The 26,442-nt window shown below is 39.0% G+C and overlaps 1 protein-coding gene across 1 annotated transcript in view; it reads left to right on the top strand.

The window, feature by feature from the left end:
* The window catches only part of UNC5D (unc-5 netrin receptor D), a 249,009-nt gene that overhangs the window by 24,337 nt on the left and 198,230 nt on the right, over positions 1-26,442 (top strand). Inside the window, exon 3 of the mRNA XM_033225271.1 lies at positions 516-659. Coding sequence (XP_033081162.1) covers positions 516-659 — 144 coding nt within the window. The remainder of the gene's footprint in view (positions 1-515; positions 660-26,442) is intronic.

Consider the following 26,442-nt stretch of genomic DNA (forward strand, 5'->3'; position numbering starts at 1 on the left):
CGATGCCTTGGTCCTTCCTCAGATTTTCAGCCTGGTCACCCCATCTGCAAATGTTCACTGACTCCTCTTTCTTCTAAGACAGACTGTTACAATGACCCAACCCAGCTGCCACACCCAGACATAGGGGCGCTTAGAACAACTTGGAACTGTGTCCCTGACATTGGTTTGTGGAGGCCTCTTTGGCTTCTAGAATCTCAGCAATTAACATTGTGTAAAATCTATGAGGAATGTAGTACCAAAGAAAGACAAACAGCGCTAAGTCAAGGTACTATGAGAACTATTCTATTGCATGGGAGCCACAGTTGGTTTATGATACTTTACACGTGTGCTTTCCAACCTACTCAGCTCTGGAAATTTAATTAGCAGTAATATATTATTCTCAAAGTAATTAAAACCTTGCCTTGATTAAAAACAGGATTGTTTAATTAAAAAGAAAAGGTTTGGCTAACCTTAACTTTCTGTTTGAGAAATACAACAGCCTCAGCTGATTTGTCTCTTATCTCTCCCACCATCAGGCTTGAAGGTCCGCGAAGTGTTCATCAATGTTACCAGGCAACAGGTGGAGGACTTCCACGGCCCCGAGGACTATTGGTGCCAGTGTGTGGCGTGGAGCCACCTGGGTACCTCCAAGAGCAGGAAGGCCTCTGTGCGCATAGCCTGTAAGTACATTCTGAGTGACCTTGTAACAAATAAGAGTTAAATAGAGCTGAAGAGAGGCTTTACAGATGTCAGATGCTTCTACAGAATGTCAATGAGAGGACTTAAATTTACTCTTCTAAAATGGTGTTTTAAAATGTTTGATAATTTCCAACCAAGTGTAGCACAGTGGCTCACACCTGTAATCCCAGCACTTTGGGAGGCCAAGATGGGAGGATCACTTGAGATCAGGAGTTCGAGACAAGCCTGGACAACATGGCAAAACCCCGTCTCTACTAATAATACAAAATTAGCCAGGTGTGGTGGTGTGTGTCTGTCATCCAGCTACTTGAGAGCCTGGGGCAGGAGAATCGCTTGAACCCAGGAGGTGGAGGTTGCAGGGAACTGAGATCATGCCACTGTACTCCCACCTGGGTGACAGAATGAGAGAGACTGTATCTCAAAAAAAAAAAAAAATAAGTTTGATAATTTCCTTCAGAGTACATTCAGCAAATCAGTTTGGCTAAGAGAGTCTGCCTAGATGGTCAGAGTGCAGGTGGCTCAACAATGCCAGGGAAAACCTGTTCCTGAGAGAATGAAATTCACCCAAATGGATTCTGCTGTTCACCATCAATGACAAAGTTCAAGGGACACTTATGGGAAAAGTTGAGCAATGACTGTTTACTTTCCAGCAAATCTGCAAAAGTACTACATTAAAGATATTATGGCGTTTTTATAGCCTACTGTTGAATCTCTTCTCTCTGAATCTTAAAACACAGAAATGGGTTTTAAAACTGCATTAGTTTGACTCAAGTAGGACTAAGAAAAGAAAAAAAAAAAATACACACTTGGAAAAAAGTATGAAAGAAAGAAAATTGCTTCTCAGAAGAGTCCAAGATTTCTTTATCATATTTCAGCATCAGTGTTTTTATAATTTTAAAAAAGTTTCATAAATACACAAACTTTTTTTCTCCTCCTTGAAAATATCCTCACCTCTCCCCACTTACATTATTCCACCTCTATGGATCCCCATAAAACCTCTTTTGTGTGCCTGGGACTGCAAAATCACCTCCAGAAAGAAATTGGGAGATGGGGAAAGAGGTGGTTATTGTTATTTTATTCAAATACCGCCTTTTAAGAGCATCATGAAGAATACAGGGCGAGAAAGATTTACTTGAGGACTCAAGTAATTCTTCATAGCAGATGTTGATGGTTTAGGGATTAAGAATAGAAGTGAATTGCTATTTGCAGAGACATTTATGTTTCCTGGGAAATGAAATCTTCCTCTTAAAATACACATGTCACTTTCATTCTGGCGATTTGGGGAGGCCCTCTCCTGGGTGTTGACTGAGTTCTGATAGGCCAGGGAGAAGAGGTCACCTCATAAGCCAGGCTCTTGATGTGAGAGCCATGGGAAATATTTTCTCATAGTTATTTAGTTAATTAATTTTAGCCAACAATTATTTTATGACTTTAAAGTAGCAGGCCAGCTGAGAGAGGGAATATGTTTGCATTTAATCTCCTCTTAACAAGTTCACGTCTATGCTCCCAGCATGGTGTCAGTCAGACCTGTCAGAGCATCTGACTTGAGTCAAGATAAAATAGGTAATTTCAAGGCTCTATCTGCAAAACAGCAGAGGGGATTTCAACATACGCCCCCTCAATTTTTTCTGCTCACCCTCACTTTTTCCTTTCCTGTTCTTTACTTCTCTGAGGCCCACATGACCTATACTCTGAACTACTGTAAAGAGCATCTCCCTGATCTCTGCACATGCCCATCCTTCCCATCCCCATCCTTCTTGCTCACTTAATTCTTCATTACCAGTGGCCCGCGAGAAACTTGCAGGAGTTTTGTCCAGGGAAAAACCTTGTTTTTGCTTTCAAAATGTTGCAAAGAATGGCTCAAATACATGTTTGTTAGTTTCCCGTTGCCATTCGTGGTGTACAGTATTCTCTGTCCTTCTAAACACTTTGCTCTTCTGCATGTCACCCTCACATATTTGACGTGTGCCTTCGCTCCTGCAGTTTCTACTTTCATACATGCGTCGCATGGGGAGGAACCCAGACTCCAGAGTCCTGTTGGTTTCCAACAGGACTAAGTCTGTTCCAGTACTTAGTTTAGTGATGGTAGGAAAATTATTTCATTTATGTGTCTTAATGTTTTCATTGATAAAAGGGTGCCTAGTTCATAGAATTATTTTGATAGTTAGAGGTAAACTATATCTAAAAATGTGCCTGGCACATATGAGCATTTATCAATCATCAGCTATTATTTTATGATATATTTGATTCTCCACCACCATCTCTCACTTGCAGGTGTGTTAATCCTGACTGAAACAAATCGAATTGAAATTTTAGTAACCTAGTAATTTTTCTATAGATTATAGATATATGGATTTTATAAAAATTTATTCTGGGTCAGTCCTGCGTCCCCAGCTCTCTCAGGTATGGGAGAATAAACAATGGTAAAAATAGAAAACACTTAGGCTGGGTGTGGTGGCTCATGCCTGTAATCCAAGCACTTTGGGATGCTGAGGTGGGCGGATCACCTGAGGTTGGGAGTTCAAGATCAACCTGACCAACATGGAGAAACCTCATCTCTACTAAAAAAAAAAAAAAAAAAAAAAAAAAAAAAAAAAATTAAAAATTTAAAAATACAAATAAAAAAATTAGCTGGATATGGTGGCGTATGCCTGTAATCCCAGCTACTTGGGAGGCTGAGGTAGGAGAATCACTTGAACCCAGGAGGCAGAGGTTGCAGTGAGCTAAGGTCACGCCATTGCAGTCCAGCCTGGGCAACAAGAGCAAAACTCCATCTCAAAAAAAAAAAAAAAAAAACACCACACTTAAAAAAATATATATATATATATGTGTGTATGTGTGTGTATATATATATATATATAGAGAGAGAGAGAGAGAGAGGATTTGCTATGTTGTCCAGGTTGCTTGAATTCCTGGCCTCAAGTAGTTTTTTCTCCTCAGCCTCCCAAAGTGCTAGGATTACAGGCATGAACCACTGAGCCTGGCCCCAGAAAACACTTTTCTATCACTTCCCACCTTTTTAGAATCATAAAATATTTTTGTGGTAATAAGTTCCCAAGTTGAATAAAAATATGTCTGAATATTATTGAAGCCTATATTATCCAGTGTACTTAATATAATCTCTAATATTTGCAACACATATTTAGTTTCTTCTCATGTAGCAAGTGAGAGGCTTTTTAATTTATTTAAAATTATTTATGCAAGTCAAGACATGATTTGTCATTAAATATTGCATTTGACTTGGGGACCAGTGTACATTAAAATGTAAATTGAAATTTAACTAGTGTAATGGCATCAAAAGTCAGGGGGGTGGGGGAATTGCCTTTAGGATCTTGCTTAGAATTTTTTTGATTTGCTTGCAGGGAAAAGAAAAAATTCACTTTAGAAAAAAATGTCTTTCATGTTATATGGGGATGAGAGAGATTTCTGGCTGCTATTTGTAAGCACTTTCCTGCAAGTGACACACTGTGCATGAGGATAGTCTTTATTCCCAATAAATGAAAAGCTAAATTGGATATAATTCACTATGTTTCTTTTTTTTGAGATTGGTTTTTGAAGTACTAGAGACATCTTAATGTGCTAAATGAGGATTTGATAGATGAATATAGCTTGTGAATCTGATGACAATCATCTTGAGGGGGCTTTGCAAAATTAGTATCATTCTAATATTGTTCATTAAATTGTTCGAGTTCACCATCAGAGCTCCTTATGTTTCCTGCACTTAACCAATTATCCAGCAAGAATTACCAATTTTAAAACTGCCATGGGCCGGGTGCAGTGGCTCACGCCTATAATCCCAACATTTTAGGAGGCCGAGGCAGGTGTATTGCTTGAGCCTAGGAGTTCGAGACCAGCCTAGTCAACATGTTGAAACCCCGTCTTTACAAAAAGTTACAAAAATTAGGCAGGCGCAGTGGCATGTGCCTGTGGTCCCAGCTACTTGGGAGGCTGAGGTGGGAGGATCGTTTGAGCCTGGGAGGTGGAGGTTGTAGTGAGCTGAGGTCGTGCCACTGCACTCTAGCCTGAGTGAGACTCTGTCTAAAACACACACACACACACACACACACACACCAAACAAAAAACTGTGAAAAACTGCATGGGCTAAACCTCTATGGCATCTGGGACAGTTCCCATGAGGGATCCGTTGACCCATAGGGTCTGGACATGATCACCTTAGCTATTGTTTACAAAAACACTAGGAAGCTCATTGGAATTATACCACTTAGAGATCATTTGATTTTAAAGGGAAATAATATAAACAAAATATAATTTAAATAATGCATATATTCACTGAAGTGGGTTTCCATGGGATATTAAGTTAAATATACAGAGTCCTAGCTTTCACCCCAGGCTTTCAGGTTGAGACTGGAGAAAGGACCTAGAAAGGTGTGTTTGTATCAAGTTGTATCCAAGTGATTCTATGATCACCTTTGAGATGTCTTGCCCAGAAGCAGTGCTTCTCAAACCTTAATATGCATGCAAATCAACTAGGATCCTATTAAAATGCTGGTGATTCAGTTAAAATGATTCAGTATGGTGGTATGAGGCCTGCAATTTTATATTTCTAATGAACTCCCTGGATACGTACGGATGCTGCCAGTTGGTCTGTGGACCATAGTTTTAGTAACAAGACCCTAGAATATGTTTCTGAAGCACTATTTGGAGAGTGTTGATTTAACCATTCCCCCAAATTTCTCATTTAACAGCTGGGAAAGTGATGTTTCAAAAGGCAAAAGGTTAGGTGAGCTGGATATGTTGGTGTATCCCTGTAGTCATGGCTACTCAGGAGGCTGAGGCAGGAGGATCAGTTGAGCCCAGGAGCTTGGGGCTGTTGTGTGCTATGATCACACCTGTGAATAGCCCCTGCCCTCCAGCCTGGGGCACACAGCAAGAACCCATCTCTTAGGAAAGAAAAAGAAAAGAAAAAAAAGTTACATGACCAAAGGTCACCCAGCTGATAGCAAACATGGAACCAGGTCCTGAATCTTTTAAACTCTTACCCTGAGTGCTGTTGGCACTAAGGTATGTTGATCCTTTTCTGTTAAATGGGAGTTTAAAAAACATAATGAAAAAAGTTCATGTACATTTGAGTGTTTCCTTGAGGAAAGCTGTAATAGCTTTCCTTTCTTACTCTGTTTAAGAGTAAATTGTATTCCTCCTCATGGTCCAGTTGTGTGTGTGTGTGTACATATGCATGCACACACACATTTTGTTTAAGGAGCCAAAGTGCCTGTTATCTTAAACTATTGTTTTTTTCCTTAATAATTCCACACTGTGTCAGGAAGATGTTGGCTGCTGTCCGACTGCCTGGGGCTGGAAATTGCGGAGGTCTAGTTTCAAAAGTGATTTTATAAAGGTAAAAATAAATAAATAAAACCAACCTACATTTACCCCACAAAATTGGCAGAAGTCTGTCTCTAGGGAATGACTCCCACGGGCCTCCTCTCGTTTGTGTGGTTCAATAGAGCCAGAGATAGACGGGCACACCATGGCATCTGTTACTTCTGCTGCTGGACGGTTGTCAAAACTAGGAATATTCAATTATTTGTAGTTGTTTATTTCATGTGTGAACATTTGGCTGCCTAGCCCTTTATTTTCTTCCCTGTTTTTCTCCTTCTTCTTCATCTCCTTGTAAAATGTTGGACCTGTACCACTAACCCATGGCCGGGCAAACTTTCCTTAACACTTGGGCCTTTTCTCCCATATGATTGTTGGGATTGGAGAAGAAAGGGAATGTTTGCCTGTTTTAGTCAAGCCTGTTATAGCAAGTTAGCCACTTGAAAGAAAACACAGCAGAAAACCACTATTTTATTTGTTTGTTTTTTAACGTATAAAATGTGATACATCCTGAATATAATTTAAATATGCTGCTGATTTAAGACACCCCTAAAATATCTATGCAATTGTGCCAAGAAGGAGTAAAGAAATTAAAGAGAATTTCATTCAAAAGCTTTGAAACTCCCATAGTCAAAGCAGTATTATTTTCATTTGCTTTTTGAAGGGTAAACATTTTTTGAAAATGATGGAACAGAGACATCAAATGAAACCTCAATTATGGATCTTGGCTTCATGGCTGATAAATAATTTTACTTACTAATAACTGTTAATAGCCCTCTGCTACCCACAAATTTAAATATGTAAATAAATACATCTAGGCACATCTTCCTGGCTTACAGATGCAGCCTTCCTGTACATTTCCATTCTTATCTCCAAAGATATCCCTACAAGTGTTCTTTGTCCCCTTGAATGGCATGACCTAGATGCTTAGAGTCTGGGATGCAGGACTCGCTTTCCCCCTCTTTGACTTGCTTATCTATTTTTTCTTCCTTGGGACATATTCTGTGGCCCATCTCATACTCCTATCTCTCCGTAAATCCAAGGGCCATCTTGCATGCTGTTTCCTTCACAAAAACTACTTTAGCAAATCCCCTATCACTTGTTGATCTCAGCAGCTTCACATACCAACTAAGTCATTAAAAAGAATGCTCTCTAGCATCCCCAGCTTCAAAATTTCATGCATTCTAAGGGTCTAACTCTGAGTTTTCAAAGCATCTATTTAGTACTTCTACCACACTACTTAAAATATCCCGAATGATAGTTATTTTGAAGGTATTTGTGGATTTATGTCCCTAGTTAGTTCATAAACTGCTTGAGGATTCAACCTGCATTACCCTCTTTTTCTTGACTCCCTAGCCTAGTACACAATCTTACATATTACCTTTGTTTTGTAAATGTGTTTGCCTTGAAAAGCAACCCTACCAGTGTAGGATATGGCTCTAGGAAAAGAGGTTTGTTAGCTGTAGGTCATGATTGCACCATGGAGCTAACATGGCATCTGGCTTCTTAGTGAATTCATAGCTTACATTGACAGAGAAGGGTCATCTTGTCCTTTCTTGTTTGTGCACTCCTAACAGTACTACAATGAAGCCATCCTAAAATGAGAATGGAAGTTAGGAAGCATGAGAATCAGTAACTCTGTGTTGTTCAGTATACAGCTCTGGAAGAGGCCTAAACTGCCAATAATACCTTCACTACTCCCTTCCTTTCTGTTCAGAATGTGGATATATTCCCATGGCATGGAACATAATATTAAGACCAATGCTCAACACTTGGTATAAATCATACAGAAGCTTGAAACTCTCCTTCCTCTCCCATGGAAAAAAAGTATCCAAAGCCAAGAGACAATATTATTCTACTTTGTAAATGCTCAGTCCTTTTCTTTGGACTGAAATTAATGTATAGGAATACTATTGCAGGGGATGAAAAAGTCTGGACCTCCAAATAAAGTTGTACATCTAGCCAAGTAATAGCATCTAGCCAAGTAAAAAGATGAATGTTGAAATACAGCTCCTCTCCTTCAGGTGGATGCAATCACATTCCGGACTATACATTCACTAGCCAAGATGCCAATCACTCTAGAATATGATTTCATCCACCTGAAGGAAGGGAGGCTAGTTTTTCCGGGCACATAGGTACTGTTTTCTCACCAGGCCTTGTGCCTATGGGTGTCCAATTTACACAAAGTTACCACATAGACTTTTTGCAGCAGTACCATGTACATAATTTGTGGGACCCAGTGCAAAATGAAAATATGGAGCCCTTTGTTCAAACATTATTAAGAGTTTTGAGCAATCAACAGCAAGAGCATTAAATCAAGCGTAGAACTCTGTGCAACTGCATGGGTCACACACCCATGAAGTTGGCTCTGAGTGACAGTAATGGTGATGGTTCAAGAAATCATTTCAAATATGCAGTCGTTACATTAAAAGCAAATAATTGGCCTAGGAAAGGTAGGTATGAATTCAAACTGTCTGATGTAGAATTGGGACAGGATTATTCTGTTTGATCGAATGCCAGAGGCAGCATCACATGAGCTGAGTTTTAAGGTGGCACATTTGAGGTTGAGCTAACAACTAGAAATGCCCATTGATGAGAGAGTCTTCCTATGGCCACAGCTCCCTGTAAACTGTACATTGACAGGCAAGGAATACATGTCTAACAGTGATACTGGGGAAGGAATCCTGCATTCAATAAGTAGGTGATGTATGGACTAACAGAGTTTTTTTTTTTTTTTTTTTTTTTTTTTTTTTTTTTTTTTGAGACGGAGTCTCGCTGTGTCGCCCAGGCTGGAGTGCAGTTGTGCAATCTCAGCTCACTGCATGCTCCACCTCCCAGGTTCATGCCATTCTCTTGCCTCAGCCTCCTGAGTAGCTGGGACTACAGGTGCCCACCACCATGTCCAGCTAATTTTTTTGTATTTTTAGTAGAGATGGGCTTTCACTGTGTTAGCCAGGATCGTCTCGATCTCCTGACCTCCTGATCCGCCCGCCTCAGCCTCCTAAAGTGCTGGGATTACAGGCGTGAGCCACCGCACCCGGTGACTAACAGAGTTTTAAAACGTTTAACATCATTTCAGACTTTCAGAAAAGTTACAATATATACAAAGAATTCCCTTAAGCCCTTCACTGAGAATCTTCAAACATTAACATTTTACTACATTAGTGTGATCTCTTTCTATGTTTATTATCTATATGTTTATTTATAGAGAGAAAATTAAATTTGTTTCAGAACTGTTTTAGATTAAGGTGCAGATAGGATACCCCTTGTTTGTAAATACTTCGTGGTATATGTTTTTAAATCAAGGACATTTTCTGACATAACTAGTATCACTACCAATAATTTGACAAAATACTATTATCTATTCTAGGGGGCTTATCGTAGTTTGTCAGTTGTGCAATAATGTCCTTTAATAACAAATTCCTAGATCATGTGTTACATTCAGTTGTGAAGTCAGTTTAGCATTCTTTAATCCGGATGGGTCCCTGGTCTTCCTTTGTCTTTGATGATGCTGAGTTTTTGGAAAGTGAAGGTTCATTGTTCTATTTATTGCCCCTCAATTTGAACATGTGAAAAGGAAACAGCACCCCTGAAGGGGCTCCCCCTCGCCAAATCTGGGACAACTTGAGCATCAAAATAATTGATAACAAAGATTGTAGCTCATGAAATAAGAATCTGTGGATCTACACTGATATTTTAAAAGATGAATGAATGAATGAACATATAAGTAAATGGTGCAAGGGAGAGCTCTTTCTTATTGTAAAGACATCTGTAAAATATGAATTGATGCACACAAGCATCAGTGTGGAGGCTAAAACTACTGGGTGAAAGTTTCAGGAAAACTGGATATTTATATAATCTGGATGTATCACTTCACAAGATACTTACTAATTATAAAGGGGCAACTAGATAATAGCATTGCAAAGGAAAATCCTATAATACACCACTTTGATCAAATAGTCAATGTTAACATCACCAAAAATGGGTCAAATCAACAGTGTGTGTCTCCTGATGTGATACACCCAGGAGACTATATCACTTCAATGATATCCTTAGAAAAATGTGACCTGGCGCAGTAGCTCATGCCTGTAATCCTAGCACTTTGGGAGGCTGAGGTGGATGGATCACTTGAGGTCAGGAGTTGGAGACCAGCCTGGCCAACATGGTGAAAACCCATCTCTACTAAATATACAAAAATTAGCCAGGTGTGGTGGTACCTGCCTGTAATCCCAGCTACTCAGGAGGCTGAGGCAGGAGAATCGCTTGAACCTGGGAGGTTCAGGTTGCAGTGAGCAGAAATTGTGCCATTGCACTACAGCCTGTGGCACAAGAGTGAAACTCTGTCTCAAAAAAAAAAAAAAAAAAAAAACAAAAAACAAAAAGAAAAAAGAAAAATGTCTAATCTGTGTTTAACCATAGGAAGGCATTACACAAACCTGTGTTGAAGAACTTTTAAAGTAATGGTTCATTTAACTGTGTTTCTCAAAATGCTGTCTACATGTGGGATACTGCTTGGTGTTCTGGGAATATAAGAAGCCACCAGACAGACATGGCACATCTTTCTGAAGCATCAATTATATTCCCCTTTAGATCTGTGAAAACAGAACATGGATACAGTATGGAGTGAAATGCAAAAACTTGCATGAATTTTGAAGATTTAATTTGAAACTTCAAAGTTACTTTGTGCCTGCCACATCTTTTTAGGTTCCATCCGTAGATGGCATGGGGTTAATCAATTTTCTCCTTTTTTAGTAGAAGCATTTTAATAGGCAGTGTGAGCACCACTGAACTGTAAGAGACTCTGGTTCTAGGAACAGAGAATGACTTGTGTGTAATTAATATAAGTTGTGCTACTTTTGCTTAATTAACACATGCACAGTGAAGAGCACCAAGACGGGAACCACGAAGGCAGAAGCATATTCCACCACATCTTACTGTGGATAGTGAAAAAGACAATTTCCCCAAATAGTATTCCTTCATGCTATTTCTTGCCAACCATTATTTTACCAAGAAGAATTTGCAGAAATAAAGCTACCACCTTTGAAGGAAATCGCAGCTTAATTCAGTCTGCCATTCTGATGGTGAAATTCACCATAAAAGTTCCTGGAAGATGGCCATTTCCATAAAAACCTCAGTAAAAGTTTATCAGGGGAGAGGATATAGATTTTATTTCAATTCAACTCTCATTTTCTCCACTAAAGGAATCTTCTGACAGATAATACAAAGAGCTGATAAGCAAAACAAACAAAAATCTTACCTTGGTTAATCTTTAGGGATTCTTTGAGCCTGAGAATGTCATCTTAGATTATTTCACATCCTTCCACCAGCTAAGTAAGGATGAGAAGGTGCATTCTAGAAACTTGCCAAGTGGTAAAAGAATACTAACTAAGGTGTAACAGTATCAGGCATCCATGAATAATTATCTAGCATGTTCTAGGCAGCATGACAATTAATAAAACATTGTCCCTTTCTTTGAAGAGTTTATAATCTAATAATGGAGATATAAACAAATGTTTTCATGTGACCTGGTTGGTGGTAGGCACAGTATATTTTAGAAGCCACCAACAGTGACAATTTACTGATCCTTGAGGCCTAAAATACACTTCCTGAGTCAATGTCTGAGCTAAATCCTGAGGAAGAAGGAGGAGTAACAATTTAGAGAGTGTGCATTCCAAGTAAAGGAAAGCGTTTGAGTCCAAGCACAGGGTGGAACATCACATGACCTATGTGGGAAAGCAAGCAACACAGTACTTGTAGTGAGTCAATCGCAAGATGGCAGAAGATGGGGCTACCAAAGAGAAGTGGACAGGCCACATTATGGAGGGTGTTCAAATTCTCTGCCAAGTGTTTAGATTTGTCCAGAATGTAGTTTGGGGCCATTGAAATGTCATAGGCAAGGCAGTGATGCAATCATATGTTCCAAACTCTCAACCCTCCCATTCACTGCTGTCAGAGATTTAAGGGGAGCAAGAGTCAAGGCAAGGAAGCTTAGCACCAATCTTTGAGAGTGTTGATGGGGTCTGAACTTCTGCAGGCATAGCACAGGTTGAAGAGGAAGGTAGAAGTGTGAGGATTCAGAAACGAAAAATTAGCTAGAGCTTATGGCTGCTTAGAAGTGGAACTAAGGAGAAGTAAGAGAGGAGTTTGGAGACTCCTCCAAGTTTTGAACTTGCTAGGTTTCTTGCTCAAATGATTCCATTAAGTAGGTTATGAATAGAGTAAAATAAACCAGCTTGAAGAATGAAATACTGGTTTTAGTTTTTGATCATGCCATGTGTGATCTACCCGTGGAGTATTCAATGGAATGCTTTCATCATGCTGTTGTATTTATGAGCTGAACCTCAAGGATGTAAGAGCGGAATCAAAAATACAGGATTGAGAGTCACTGGCAAGTAGGTGGTAGTTAGGTGAGTAAAACTCTGTCAGGAAGATAGAAGGAGCAGGCTGTTATGAGAACTAGCTGCATTTTTTTCTGTACTACACAATCTCTACCTTAGTCCTCAGCTCTCAAATTGCTGATGAGGAAAGGAAAAAAAAAAAAAAAAACACAGCAGAACATGAGTGAAAATCTGTAAATGATCAAGGGGTGAACACAGAAGGATCCCATGAATAGGACTGAGAGAAGAGTAAAAAAAAAAAAAATAAAAGGTAGAATAGGCACTAGGAGATCCACGAAGGGAGTAGGGAAAGATTTATGAAGGAAGAAATGGTCAGTGGTGTCAATGTGATCTGCCAATTGGAGTAAGAAGTGAGAAGTTTTGTTACGTTTGATGTGAAGGGCTCCGTTGACTTGGACAAAACAATGTAATGAGCCAGGGTGATAGGAGATTAGTGTGGATGTAGGAATCTATAGGAGAGGAGAAAGCAGAGATGATGTAGACAACTCCTTCCCAAAATTTGACTAACGGGAGAACAGTGGGATCTATAGCTAGAGTTAATGATTTGAGGCATAGATGGGAATTTAATATCAGCATGAAGATGAAATGGCTTGTATTTTTAAAAAGTGTACAGAGGGAATAGGAGTTACCGAGGGAGGAAATAGAGGTCAGAAGAGCTGGGTTTGAGTTCTGGGACCAACTATCCAGTTTTGTGCACCTTCAGAGTGACTCCTGATACCAGCTACACATGAGAATCACATGGGGAACTTCTAAAAATTAACATTCCTGGGTCTCACTCAAGACCTTTAGAATCCTAATCTCTGGAAGGAGGGCTTGATTTTATTGTCTTCTGGTTTTCCTTCTTCTCACTGACCACAGTTGAATTTTCTGTCTAGATTCCTTCTCTTCCCACCTCTAAGTATTGTAGTATTCTAGATCTCCATCTTGAGGCCTTTTCCCTCCATAATCCAGAGTCTCTCTTTCGGTGGAGTCTTTCACTCCACCGAAAGAGTGAAAGGAGGTTGATCATGCTCAACCTTAACATGGCACCTTGTCTCCCAAATTCTTCATCTACTGCCTACCTGACACATTCACTTGGATATCTAGTAGGTGTCTGAAACTGGCCATGTCCCAAAAAGTACTTTTCTGGTTTTCACTCCATCGTACTGCTGCAGGGTGATGGTGGAGGAAGTGGGGATAGTTAATGGGTACAAAAATGTAGTTAAAGAATGAATAAGATCTAGTATTCGATAGCATAACAAGGCGAACTATGGTGAACACGACTTTATTGTATATTTTAAAAGAACTAAAAGAATGGAATTGGAATGTTCTTAACACAAAGAAATAATAAATGCTTGAGGTGATGGGTATCCCAATTAGCTGACGGGATTATTACACGTTGTAAGCATGTATCAAAACATCACATGTACTCCATAAACTTGTGTACCTCTTATATACCCATAATAATTAAAAACAAAAATAATTCAAAAACAAAAGAAAAAATAATTGCTGTAAATTTGTGTTTATTTCCCAGTGTTTTCTGTTTCAGTAAAGGGACCACAGGGGCTCCTGACAAGACCCAGGGATCACCCTGGACTTCTCTTTCCTTCAGTCACATCCTATTCACCAGAAAGTCCAGCCACCTCTGCCTCCAAACTATATACTGAATTTGTCCTCTTCTCTCCACCTGATACAAACATTATTTATCTCCTGTGATAATCTCTTTGCTGCTTCTGCTCTTGCTGCCTTGAAATGCATTCTCCACACAGCAACAATAATGATTACTCTTGAAGAAAAATGCAAATCAGATCATGCTATTCCCATGGTTGAACAGCATGACTTCCCAAACTTTGAACTTTTGGCCCCATAGGCATGAACCCCCATGTCTCTCTTCCTTCCCTGACTATACAGTGCTTCTGGTCACCAATCATTGTGGCTGTTGCAGTCACAGTGATTTATTTTCTTTCTCAGATCCCCATGATAGTTCCTATTTCACAGTCATTGATCATTCACTTTTCCTGGAAAGCATCCTCCTCATGCAGTGGTTGCCTCTTTCTTGTCGGTTCTGCATAGTTTCATCTGCATTCTGCTGGGTCATTTTATTAAAAAAAAAAAAAATACGGATTTGGCTACCCAAAAAGTGAACAACTTTGAGCCAAAGTGGTTCCTTACATCTTCCCAGTTCTGGCAAGATTGGCCTAAGGAAAACAAAATGCAGCCTTCTTCCTTTCACTCAGTTATTCTGTGGGGCCATGCTGGCAGAAGGAGGTGCTAAATGTTTGGTGGCATATCCAGTGTTTATATGCTCATGACACTGACCACATCTTGTCCCAATGAGGGACATGGCCTCATGGAGATGTGGGATGAGGGAAGAACCAAAAACTAATAATGTGGTTAAATTGTTCTTTCTTGCTGCTGGGTTGGCTCTTCTTTTTGACTCGTTTCTATCCCTTTGTTTTCCTTTCATCCCTCTCCAGGCTGGTAGTGAATTATAATAAGGTGGTAAGTATTGAAAGCTTAAGGTTATTTTTAGGTCATTTCTTCTTAAATTTGTTGCTAGTTCACATCCCCCTAATCCCCTAATTTCCTGTAGAAGACTCAAAGGTCACTCAGGAAAGTCAGGAATGATTCTCTACATCCATGTGGTTTTTAAAACTTTGTCCCTTCAACCATGGAGTTCATTTTGCATTCGAGTGCCCAGCTGGATGCTCAGCTACAGATAACCTCTATTAATGCTTGTAGGAGATGTAGAAATTAAGCTGTCTCAGAAAAGGGATACTTGATAACAGGATGAACAGCACAGGCTGGGTGCAGTGGCTCATGCCTATGATCTCACCATTTTGGGAGGCTAAGGCAAGAAGATCACTTGAGGTCAGGAGTTGGAGACCAGCCTGGGCAACATAGTGAGACCCCATCTCTACAAAAAAATTTAAAAATTAGCCAGGCTTGATGGCATGTGCCTGTAGTTCTAGCTACTTGGGAGGCCGAGGCAGTGGGGTTGCCTGAGCTCAGGAATGTTAAGGTGCAGTTAGCTATGATCGCACCACTGCACTCCAACCTGGGTGACAGAGTGAGACCCAGTCTCTAAAATGTGTGTGTGTGTGTGTATGAGCAGCATAGTCTTTTCATATCCTGCTTGGGAACTGAGCAGCCTAGGTATAGTCAGTGCTTCCAGGCACTGCTCTTTTTGGTTTTGTTTTCCATCAAAAACACTTTGATTTGGTGGCTATTTCTGTACTTACCTAGGACTCAATTTTCTCATTAGCCCAGCAAGTAGAACAACAGTACTCTCAAATGTACAGAAAGTGGAACTTGCAGATATTTGGTCCCTATAGCTGTTGGTGGAACATGATGTAAACATACAAAATGTGAGTTATCAGAGTATTTTCCCTTGGTTTAATGCCTTAAAAACAAGGCAACAGAGAATTTCTATATTTTCAGTTAATGGCTTTTCCTGTTGAAGATTGTTAATATCTCCTATTTAAGTTAAACTTCAGCTGTCCTTTATGTATTAACACAACCAAATAAATGCAGTCAATATGCAGAAAGTGCCTTCTATGGAACTTGGAGACAAAGCAAACAGCAATCCTTCTTTCTACAGGCATGGTTTCCTTATGTGGGGTAGAACATAAGGAAGTTCTACCCTTATGTAGAACTTCTTGCCAAGAGAAGTGGTACTGAGTGGCTTCGTAGGCAAGGGTGATCATTCTGATGCCACATGTGCCCACTGTTGTGTCCTTCAGGCCAAGAATCTACCCCCAGGCAAGAGAGAGACATGAATTGACTCAGTATGATAGATTCACTTGAGAAGAATTTAAGTGATTATGGTCTTGTAGATTTTTGCTCTTCTGAGTATAACCTCATCCTGAAAGAGAATCAGCAGTTAGTAGTGACAACTGAAGGTAGAAGGCACAAAAACAGAAACAGGTGGAAGTGGCCCTGAGACATCAGCACCCATGAGTGAAGGCAATTGACCGAAAAGTTAAGACCATTAGGGCAATAGCGAGAGGGAATTGGTGGTTAGGAAGGGTAGAAGTGACATGGCCGTGTGTGTGCTAAGAGGATCATGAAATAACTCAGAGGAGAGAATTATACTGGGCCGGCCTTTTTTTTTTTTTTTTTTTTTTTTAGAGACAGAATCTCACTCCATCTTTCAGACTGTAGTGAAGTGTCACGATTATAGCTCACTGTGGCTTCTGACTCCTGCCTCAGCCTCCCAAGTAGCTGGGACTACAGGCATGCACCACCAAGCCTATTTTCTTGTTGTTGTTGTTTTCCTTTTTTGTTTGTTTTGTTTTGTTTGTTTTTTGTTTGTTGGTTTGTTTGTTTTGAGAGACGAGGGTCTCTGTCTTGCCCAAGCTGGTATCAAACTCCTGGCCTGAAGAGATCCTCCCACTTTGGCCTCCCAAAATCCTGGAATTACAGGCAAGAGACACTGTGCGTGACCCTAACTGGATCTCTTTATCTCCTCGTTTGGCTATGTTATAGCCTCTTAAAGTCACAGTTGTATTGTGTTTCTTATTCTTCAAGCCTGGTCTGTCTTGGTTTCCAGTCAGTCCTAAACTCATCGTTAATATTTTTATCTTCTTAATTTTCAATAAATTCTCAATTTCTAGTTGAAATATGAATGCTTTTTATTTTTATAAACAAAAGAGGCTGAACATGATAGATCTTATTGTGTTGGGAGTAGCTCAATAGAGAATAGGTTAAATTAGTTCTTAAAGCATTTTGGAAAACTACAACTGTCTCTACTCAGCATATGTCCCTACTGCAGGCACAACTATATCTATTCCCTTGGCAACCCCACTGTTACCTGACAAGCTACACTACTTGTGAACACAGGATAATGATACACAGTGCTAGTTATAAAATGCTTTATTGATAATAGCAATTTACCAGCAGAGGGATTACGGAGCACAAGGGATCTCACAAAGGCCCGAAGTTATTTTATGGTCCTAGAAACAGCCTTGAGGAGCGTCAGCATGACAGGACCTTTTGCATCAGCCAAACATCCTGCTTTCCCAGTAAGCAGAGTATGCTCAGTGCCTGGCATCAAGAGAAGAGAGTGCATGGAGAGTTGTAGGGTGATTCAATGGCATCCAAAGGTGGCCCTTCTTCATTATTGTTGAAAGATTTACTGATCAGGAGTTATGGTTGCAATATTCAGGAATTTCAGGGAGATGTAGTATATTATTGCAACCATAACATGTGCGTGTGTGTATGTGTGTGTGTGTGTATATATATATTCATTCCAGAAATATGGCAGTAAACAGAACCAATGAAAAGTTTTGTGCTATGTGCAGATTCCTATGACTAAAATACAATTAAAGAATAATATTTTGGCCGGGCGCGGTGGCTCAAGCCTGTAATCCCGGCACTTTGGGAGGCCGAGACGGGCGGATCACGAGGTCAGGAGATCGAGACCATCCTGGCTAACACGGTGAAACCCCGTCTCTACTAAAAATACAAAAAAACTAGCCTGGCGAGGTGGCGGACGCCTGTAGTCCCAGCTGCTCCGGAGGCTGAGGCAGGAGAATGGCGTAAACCCTGGAGGCGGAGCTTGCAGTGAGCTGAGATCCGGCCACTGCACTTTAGCCCGGGCAACAGAGCAAGACTCTGTCTCAAAAAAAAAAAAAAAAAAAGAATATTTTAGAATTTACCATTCACTAAACTTTGAAGGATATGATCTTTGTTGCTTCCTTCTTTGATGGACATTGTAGCAGTGAAACTTGGTACAATAAAATGAATATAATATATAATGTTAAGGGGAGTATATATATTATATTCATATATATATATGTTCCAGATGTATAGGAATCTACATGTGGCATTGTCCTTTAATGCCAGTTATCACTCAAGGAAGCACAGCTGAAATAAGAACTGGAAGATCCAACACAAAGACATGAAATGAAAGGAGGGAACAGCCTAATATCAATATGGGTCTGCCGGTCAAGAAATGTGCAGAATCAGTTGGGCACAGTGGCTCACACCTGTAATCCCAGCACTTTGGGAGGTCGAGGCGAGTGGATCATTTGAGGTCAGGAGTTTGAGACCACCCTGGCCAACATGGCAAAACCCCCATCTCTACTAAAAATACAAAAATTAGCCAGGCATGGTGGCACATGCCTGTAATCCCAGCTACTCCAGAGACTGAGACAGGACAATCACTTGAACCCGGGAAACAGAGGTTGCAGTGAGCCGATATTGCACCACTGCACTCCAGCCTAGGTGACAAAGTGAGACTCCAAAAAAAAAAAAGGAAAGAAATGTGCATAATCCATAGATCTAAGCAAGGTAGAGAGTTTAAGCCAGGCTTGCAGGAGGAGTGCAGATAACGTGCCAAATACAAAAGAGTATCACAATAAGGAAGAAATTGACCTAACAGAAAGTCTTTTGTGTGCCTTCCCTCGGGAACTGGAGTCAGTAACTAACTTCTTAGGTTATAAGAACTCAGGACTGGCGGACTGAGGCAGAACCACATGGAAGCACCAGGCCTTGACTTCTGGCTTGCTAGCATGCGTCCGTCCTGCATGTGAACCAGCCCTTTTATTACAATAAATTATCTCTATTTGAGTAAGTTACAATTTTCTTTTATGTATGACAAATGAGGTTTGTTGTTCCTTCAAAGAAATATGGGTGGGAAAGATTCAAAGCTGATTTGAATACCAGTGTAGTTGAACAACTAATGGGACATCAGACCATCCTCCCGGAATCTTAACAAATGGCTTTGACTATGACTATTAAAAAGACTATGATTTTTCACTGGCTGATTTGGTTTGAATGAGTAAATTATTTTTATTTCATTGCATTAACTGCCAGAACATTGAATGAGCCGATAACTCCCTGGTGTTGCTGAGCTGCAAAGAACTATTATTTGGAATTGAATTTTTATTGATTTTCTTGTGCTACAATGACTTTTCTAACATAGTAGCATGAAAGGAAAATGAGAAAAAGGCCAAATAGGGCATGGGGTGAGGAAGGGGAGGCTGCTGCTTCCCAAGGTCTAGCCCCAGATGTACTACTTATTGGCATGTACTGCTGACTCTGGATGATCCTGTTGCTGGTTATATGATTTACAGGTTAGCCAAGTACCTGGCTTCATCACCTCTCCCTCCTCTTCGCTTCTGCTGTCTGATTCCAGGCATTGTGGGCCTTGTTGGCATTCTGCTGTGGAACTAAACAGGGTGACGGGGTGAAGAAGGAACAGAACTAGACAGAGTGTTGCTCCACATTGATCGGTGTTGATGATTGTTTGTGCCATTCCAACACACACACACACACACACACACACACACAATGTGTGTGTAAAGATGACACTGAATGAGTGTGTTATTTTAGCATCATTGCAGTGCCTATTGCACATATCCGTTCATGATTTTGCTTTCCCTAGTCATCTTAACAGCCAGAGACTTTGTTGTATATTAGTTCATAGTCATCATTCAGATGAGTTGAAGTGGGAAATCACATTTGCTCATTCATTCATTCATTCATTCATTCAACAAATATGTATTAAGTCACTATCTTCCAGCTGCCAGAGATATGGCAATAAACAGAACCAATGAAAAGTTTTGCCGTCGTGTGCAGATTCCCATGACTTAAAATAAAATTAGAAAAGGGTATTTCAGAATTTGCAATTCTGAAAAGTTTGAAGGATATGATCTTCCTTGCTTCCTTCTTTGATAGACATCGTAGGAGTGAAACTTGGTACAATAAAATGAAACAAGATGTACTTCTCTCCTGGCTTCTGATACAGTTTGGTCTAGTACAGAGATACTTGACAACTCTTAGAAGAAAGGGATCTTTTTTTGGACATGATTTTTGGTGGCTATGAAAGTAATCCATATTCATTACAGAAATTTTGGAAAATGCAGAAACAGATAAAGGAGATAATTAATATACCAAATTTCATCCAGTGGAAAACCTTCAAAATGTTTAGTAATTTCTTTTTAGGGTTTTTCCTATAACTATAATAATATAGATATACTAATCCCATACCAGTTGCTATTTTCAGATGGTAAGGTTTTGTATTTTTAAACCACATTTAAAAATCTATCTTTATGCGTTATGTATGCAATTTGGTTCAGTTCCCTTATACAGAACAATGTGACAATGACTGCTTTTCTTCTTCCCATAGACCATGTGCACACGATTATGAGTGAGATCAGAGGGTGGAAATCTATTTATGCTCCACCCTCTCAATATACATGAATAGAAGACAAGTCTAATAAAAGAGTGTCCTCATGTGATATGAAAACTTAGGAAAGAGAGGTAGCTAGGCAAGTATTTTGCAGAGACTTGCAAGAAAAAAGTGAGAGAGCATATGTATATATGTTTAAAAGGAAAGGGATATGGTGGTTATGCTTTAAGCCAGTACAAGTTGGATTGAGACTATAAATGGCGTCTGGTGTGTGTTGTTAGGCCTGTGAGATTCTCTGCCTCAGTTTAGATACAACTCTCCGAGAAACTTTTCTGCAATCACTAGATTTGGGTGGGCCCCACTGTGCTACATTTACAGGGTACTTCCTACTTCTCCGTCTCATCACTCAGACGTATACCTCTTAATTGCTTGTTTAATAGCTAGTCACCGTGCTAGAGCATATGCTCTGGGAAGTCCAAGGCAGTCTGGCATGTTCAGTCAGGTATCCCACTGCACAGCACAGTGTCCAGCCCACGGTCAACAGTGGGAGTGAGTGAAGAAGGCTATTGCACTTCTATACAACACCTGCAGGCAAATTAAGAAGGATTACCTACCAGCTGGGTGCAGTGGCTCACGACTGTAATCCCAGCACTTTGGGAGGCCGAGGCAGGTGGCTCACATGAGGTCAGGAGTTCAAGACCAGCATGGCCAACAAGACAAAACCCCATCTCTACTAAAAATACAAAAAATTTATCCGGACGTGGTGACACATGCCTGTAATCCCAGCTACTCAGGAGGCTGAGGCAGGAGAATCGCTTGAATCTGGGAGGCAGAGGTTGTAGTGAGCTGAGATTGTGCCATTGCACTCCAGCCTAGGCAACAAGAGTGAGACTCTGTCTCAAAGAAAAAAAAAAAAAAAAAGGATTAACCAACAAAACAGGTATTTAATGCAGGTATACTTACTTTTATTTGGAAGCAGATGTATTTATAATAATACAGTTACTACATTTGGGAGAGAATGATTTTTGTTACAAACATGCACATGATAGAGATCATGTACTCCACTCTATTTTATTTAGCACTTAATCTGAATATTTACCTATAATCTTAAATATTTTGAGCTTATGATTTTTAATGGTTGCATAATGTTTCATTGTATGAATACACCAAAAAATTAACCAACCCTATATTATTATTTAGGTTATTAGCAAGTGTTCATTATAAATAATTATTTGAGCAATACCACTATGCATCCATTTTTCTGTGGAGCTCTCTAGTCATTTTTTTAGAAAACTTTAGAAGTGGAATTATTGAATCATATGAATGAATTATTTTTATTTTTATTTTTTTATTTTTTATTTTTTATTTTTTTTCTTTCTATGCTATTCTCTATTTTTTTTTTTTTATTATACTTTAAGTTCTAGGGTACATGTGCATAACGTGCAGGTTTGTTACATATGTATACTTATGCCATGTTGGTGTGCTGCACCCATCAACTTGTCAGCACCCATCAATTCATCATTTATATCATGTATAACTCCCCAATGCAATCCCTCCCTCCTCCCCCCTCCCCATGATAGGCCCCAGTGTGTGATGTTCCCCTTCCCGAGTCCAAGTGATCTCATTGTTCAGTTCCCACCTATGAGTGAGAACATGCGGTGTTTGGTTTTCTCTTCTTGTGATAGTTTGCTAAGAATGATGGTTTCCAGCTGCATCCATGTCCCTACAAAGGACGCAAACTCATCCTTTCTTATGGCTGCATAATATTCCATGGTGTATATGTGCCACATTTTCTTAATCCAGTCTGTCACAGATGGACATTTGGGTTGATTCCAAGTCTTTGCTATTGTGAATAGTGCCGCAATAAACATACGGGTGCATATGTCTTTGTAGTAGAATAATTTATAATCCTTTGGGTATATACCCAGTAGTGGGATGGCTGGGTCATATGGTACATCTAGTTCTAGATCCTTGAGGAATTGCCATACTGTTTTCCATAATGGTTGAACTAGTTTACAATCCCACCAACAGTGTAAAAGTGTTCCTATTTCTCCACATCCTCTCCAACACCTGTTGTTTCCTGACTTCTTAATGATTGCCATTCTAACTGGTGTGAGATGGTATCTCATTGTGGTTTTGATTTGCATTTCTCTGATGGCGAGTGATGATGAGCATTTTTTCATGTGTCTGTTGGCTGTATGAATGTCTTCTTTTGAGAAATGTCTGTTCATAATAACAACTGTATTGAGATATAATCCACATACCATACACTTTAAATAGGTAAATTGCACAATTTGGTAGTTTTTAGTATACTCACAGAGTTGTGTAACCATCACCAGGGTCACTTACAGAGTATTTCTATCACACTGTAAAAACCCACCAAAACTATTTCTCTTTGCTGTCCTTCCCCATACTCCTTGCTCAACTCCAGCCCTAGGTAACCACTCATCTATTTTTTTGTCTCTATGGATTTACCTCTTCTGTGTGTTTCATGTAAATGAATCATACAATATATGGCCTTTTGTGAATGGCTTCTTTCACCTAGCATAGCATTTTTAAGATTCATCCATGTTGTAACATGCATCAATACTTCTTTCCTTTTTATTGATAAAAAGAATGCCATACTGTTCATACAGGAACTTTTGAAGTAACTTTGGCACACATTACAGCTCACTCTTCATGTATGCCCATTTTCACTAGTAGCAGTGTTTAATATTACTATTTCTTATATGCTTGCTAACCTTGGGCATTATTCCTTACGCAAAACTGAGCCTCTTGGGAGAGGAAGGGGAGATACAGTGATGGTTTGAAAATTGGCATTTCTTTAATAATTAGTGATTTGGTCTTTTTAGATATTTTTGTTAGCCACTTGTATCTCTTCTTGTGTAAATTTTGTTTCATGTCACTTTGCCATTTTATTTGAGGGTACTGTTTTTATTTTGTTTCATAAGAGCTCTTATATGTTAAGGTTGTTAGCCCTCTGCCCTTGATGTTGCTTATAATGTTTTAGATTTAAAAATTTTTCAATTTTGGCAAAACACTCTCTATCAATCAATCCTTTAAGGGTCTTTAATTTCAAGTCTGGAAAAGCCTTCCTCTTCCTAAGATCCAAGGAATATTTTATTTTATTACTGCTATAGTTTCCTGTAAAAATATTTCTTATTAATATAGGATTTATTTTGGTATTAAAAGATGTCAATCTAGTTTTATTTTTTTTCTCCAAAAGGGCAATTAGTCATCTTAATACCTTTGCCCAATTAATTTATGTATCACTTTTATCATATACTCTATTATTCTTTTTATTTGAGTGTCTCTGAAAAATTCTCTGGTTTATAGTTAATTTGTCTGATTTATGACAAAGCTACCCCATTTTAATCATCAAAGCTTTAAAATAGGATCCAGTAACATACATGACCTCTATGAAGCAACGAGTGCTTAAATGGACTTTATATATATTAGCATTTAGTCTTAACAAAATGTATGTGAATTATTATCCTCATATCACCAGTGAGGAAGCTGAGCAGAGAGATTGAGGACTTACTGAGTCAAGGTGCGAGTAAGTGGTGGTCCCAAAATTCAAACAAAAATACAGGCTCTAGCCCCCACCTTCCTCACCAGTGACCACTCCTTCCTGGTGGGGTCCTGAGATCTATGATCCAGAAATTTTAAGTTCATACCATTAGTTATGCATATTTATGATACATTATGCATCTTTCGTCCCTGATCCTTGGATATTTATGTGAATGTTTTTAGTTATATTATAAAAAGTATTTAGGTTTAAAACTTTTAAGTGTTTTCATTGCCCATTGCCAAGTTTTTAAAAATCACAACTTCTAAATACTGAAATTATTGCATTTAGTTGTTTTTCATTGGTTAGTTTATTTTACAAGGTAATGTTTTCAGGAATAGTATGTGGCTGCTTACAATCTCATGGTCTTATCATGTCTGACACTACATTGTTGTTAGGTTACTCATGAATACTAACTTGTTTGCAAATAACAAATTAGCATCAATGCTTTTTCCAAAAAAAAAAAAAGCAAAAATAAAGAATTTGATTAAGTATACTCTGATATACAAACTATATAGGAAATAAATTCCATATTCTTGTTCCATTATTCTTGTTGCTTGTTTTCTGCAAAAATACTTGTAAATTTATTTTTGCATTTTATTAATTTTGTTAAAATTAACAGTTTCAACTAAGATCTATCTAGGGCTGTTTCTCTTTAAAGCTAGTTTGCCTCATATCCGATGAGCCATTTTGCAAACTCAAGTACCTTTTTAGCTTAGAGAACTATTGTTATTATTATTAAATTGATTTTTGTTTTTTTTTTTCAGCTTGTTGTGTCCTTTTGAAATTCCTGTTATATGTAATGTTGTATTCCTCTTTCTCCACTTTGTCATTCATTTCATCCTTCTTCTGACAATCTCATTGTCACTTTATCACTTTCCCCTTACCTCATTTACTCACCAGGTATTTATTAAGAACCTGCCCTGTGTCAGATATTACAATAGGTACTGGTGATAGAGGAATGAAAATCTAGGACATAGAGCCTGCTTTCATAGAACCGATGATCGAGCAAGGAAAACAGATGTAGAACAAGTCACCATAAGCACCCTACTAGAGGACATTCCTTACACTATTACCAACACAGCAGTCTTACATGTCTATACCAACTGGTCTATCTATAAATTGAGCAGAAGGATATGGAGCTCCTTTGCCAAGCCCAGGCTCCTTGTAATGTTCCTGCGGTTTCCCCTTTGCCTACTTAGTCCTTCAATTTCATTATATTAATATTTTCTGTTAAACCAACTGGTATACTTGCTGTTTTTCTGATGCATCCTGACTGATACTGCCTGTCTTCTGGTTCAGTTTTCTACAATATTCAATATGCTATTTACTGTCTCCATATTTATTTATATATTTCTAAATCAGCAGTTATGTTTTTTCTTTTTTCATAGTGGCGATTTCTTGATCTCAGATGTTATCCTATTTATAACTCTCTACTCTAGATTCTCAGTTGCTATTTCCTTTTGACTTTAAAGAACTAAAATTAGAAATTATCTAAAAATATGCCTCTTGCTTCATGTCTTTTTAGAGGAAGAAATCTATTTTCGGTTCTATGGTTTGTTTCCTTATAGTATAATTCTTGTTATATGGCTAAGGATGTTTTCCCTACTATTAGAAATTGGATTGGTTCCTGTCTGTTTCTTTCAAGCCTTGGAGCTCATATAGGCGATTAAAGTATTCAGATTGCCTATTCAGAAACAAATTAGACTGGGTGCCCTATGGTGAGAATCACAGCTATACCTCTGTGTCTAAAGAGTTTATTTCCATCATGTCTACTATATTTAGTAGCTGACTGGAATTTGTTGGTAAGTTTACCTTCCTTAGGATTCAAAAGTTTGCCGTCCTTAGTAGTCAGTGTCCTGGCACCAGTATCAGATACAAGCCAGAACTAGGACTCCGTGATACTTGTGTTTCTCGCTTGGTGTAATGATGTCTGATCATTAAAGCTCCCTAACAGGTCGACGGGCTGTTACCAGTGTTGGATCCAGATATATATAGTGCCCTAGTTTTTCCCTGGCCCCCAGTCATTGCCTTTAATCTTCGTTCTTTTTATGTACACCTTTGGGAGGGAAATATGCGTCTTGCTAGGACTCTTCCAGTCATTTCAAATGTCATTTGGAAAGAGCAGCAGGTTGGATTGGCCTTTTCTTCTACCTAATCTTGCCTATGTGAGATCTGTTAGAAGTTCCTCGAAGTTTCTAGTAATACCATTTCCTAGGTCCCACTGTCAATGCAGTTTACACACATACATACACACATATAAATATGTAAATTATATAAACATGTGTAAATATGTATGTATGTATTTACCTATTTTACTGAGAGGCTGGAATAGGGAGAAAAAA

This window comes from Trachypithecus francoisi, unplaced genomic scaffold (assembly GCF_009764315.1).
Source record: "Trachypithecus francoisi isolate TF-2019V2 unplaced genomic scaffold, Tfra_2.0 Contig01440, whole genome shotgun sequence".
Classification (NCBI taxonomy): Eukaryota; Metazoa; Chordata; class Mammalia; order Primates; family Cercopithecidae; genus Trachypithecus; species Trachypithecus francoisi.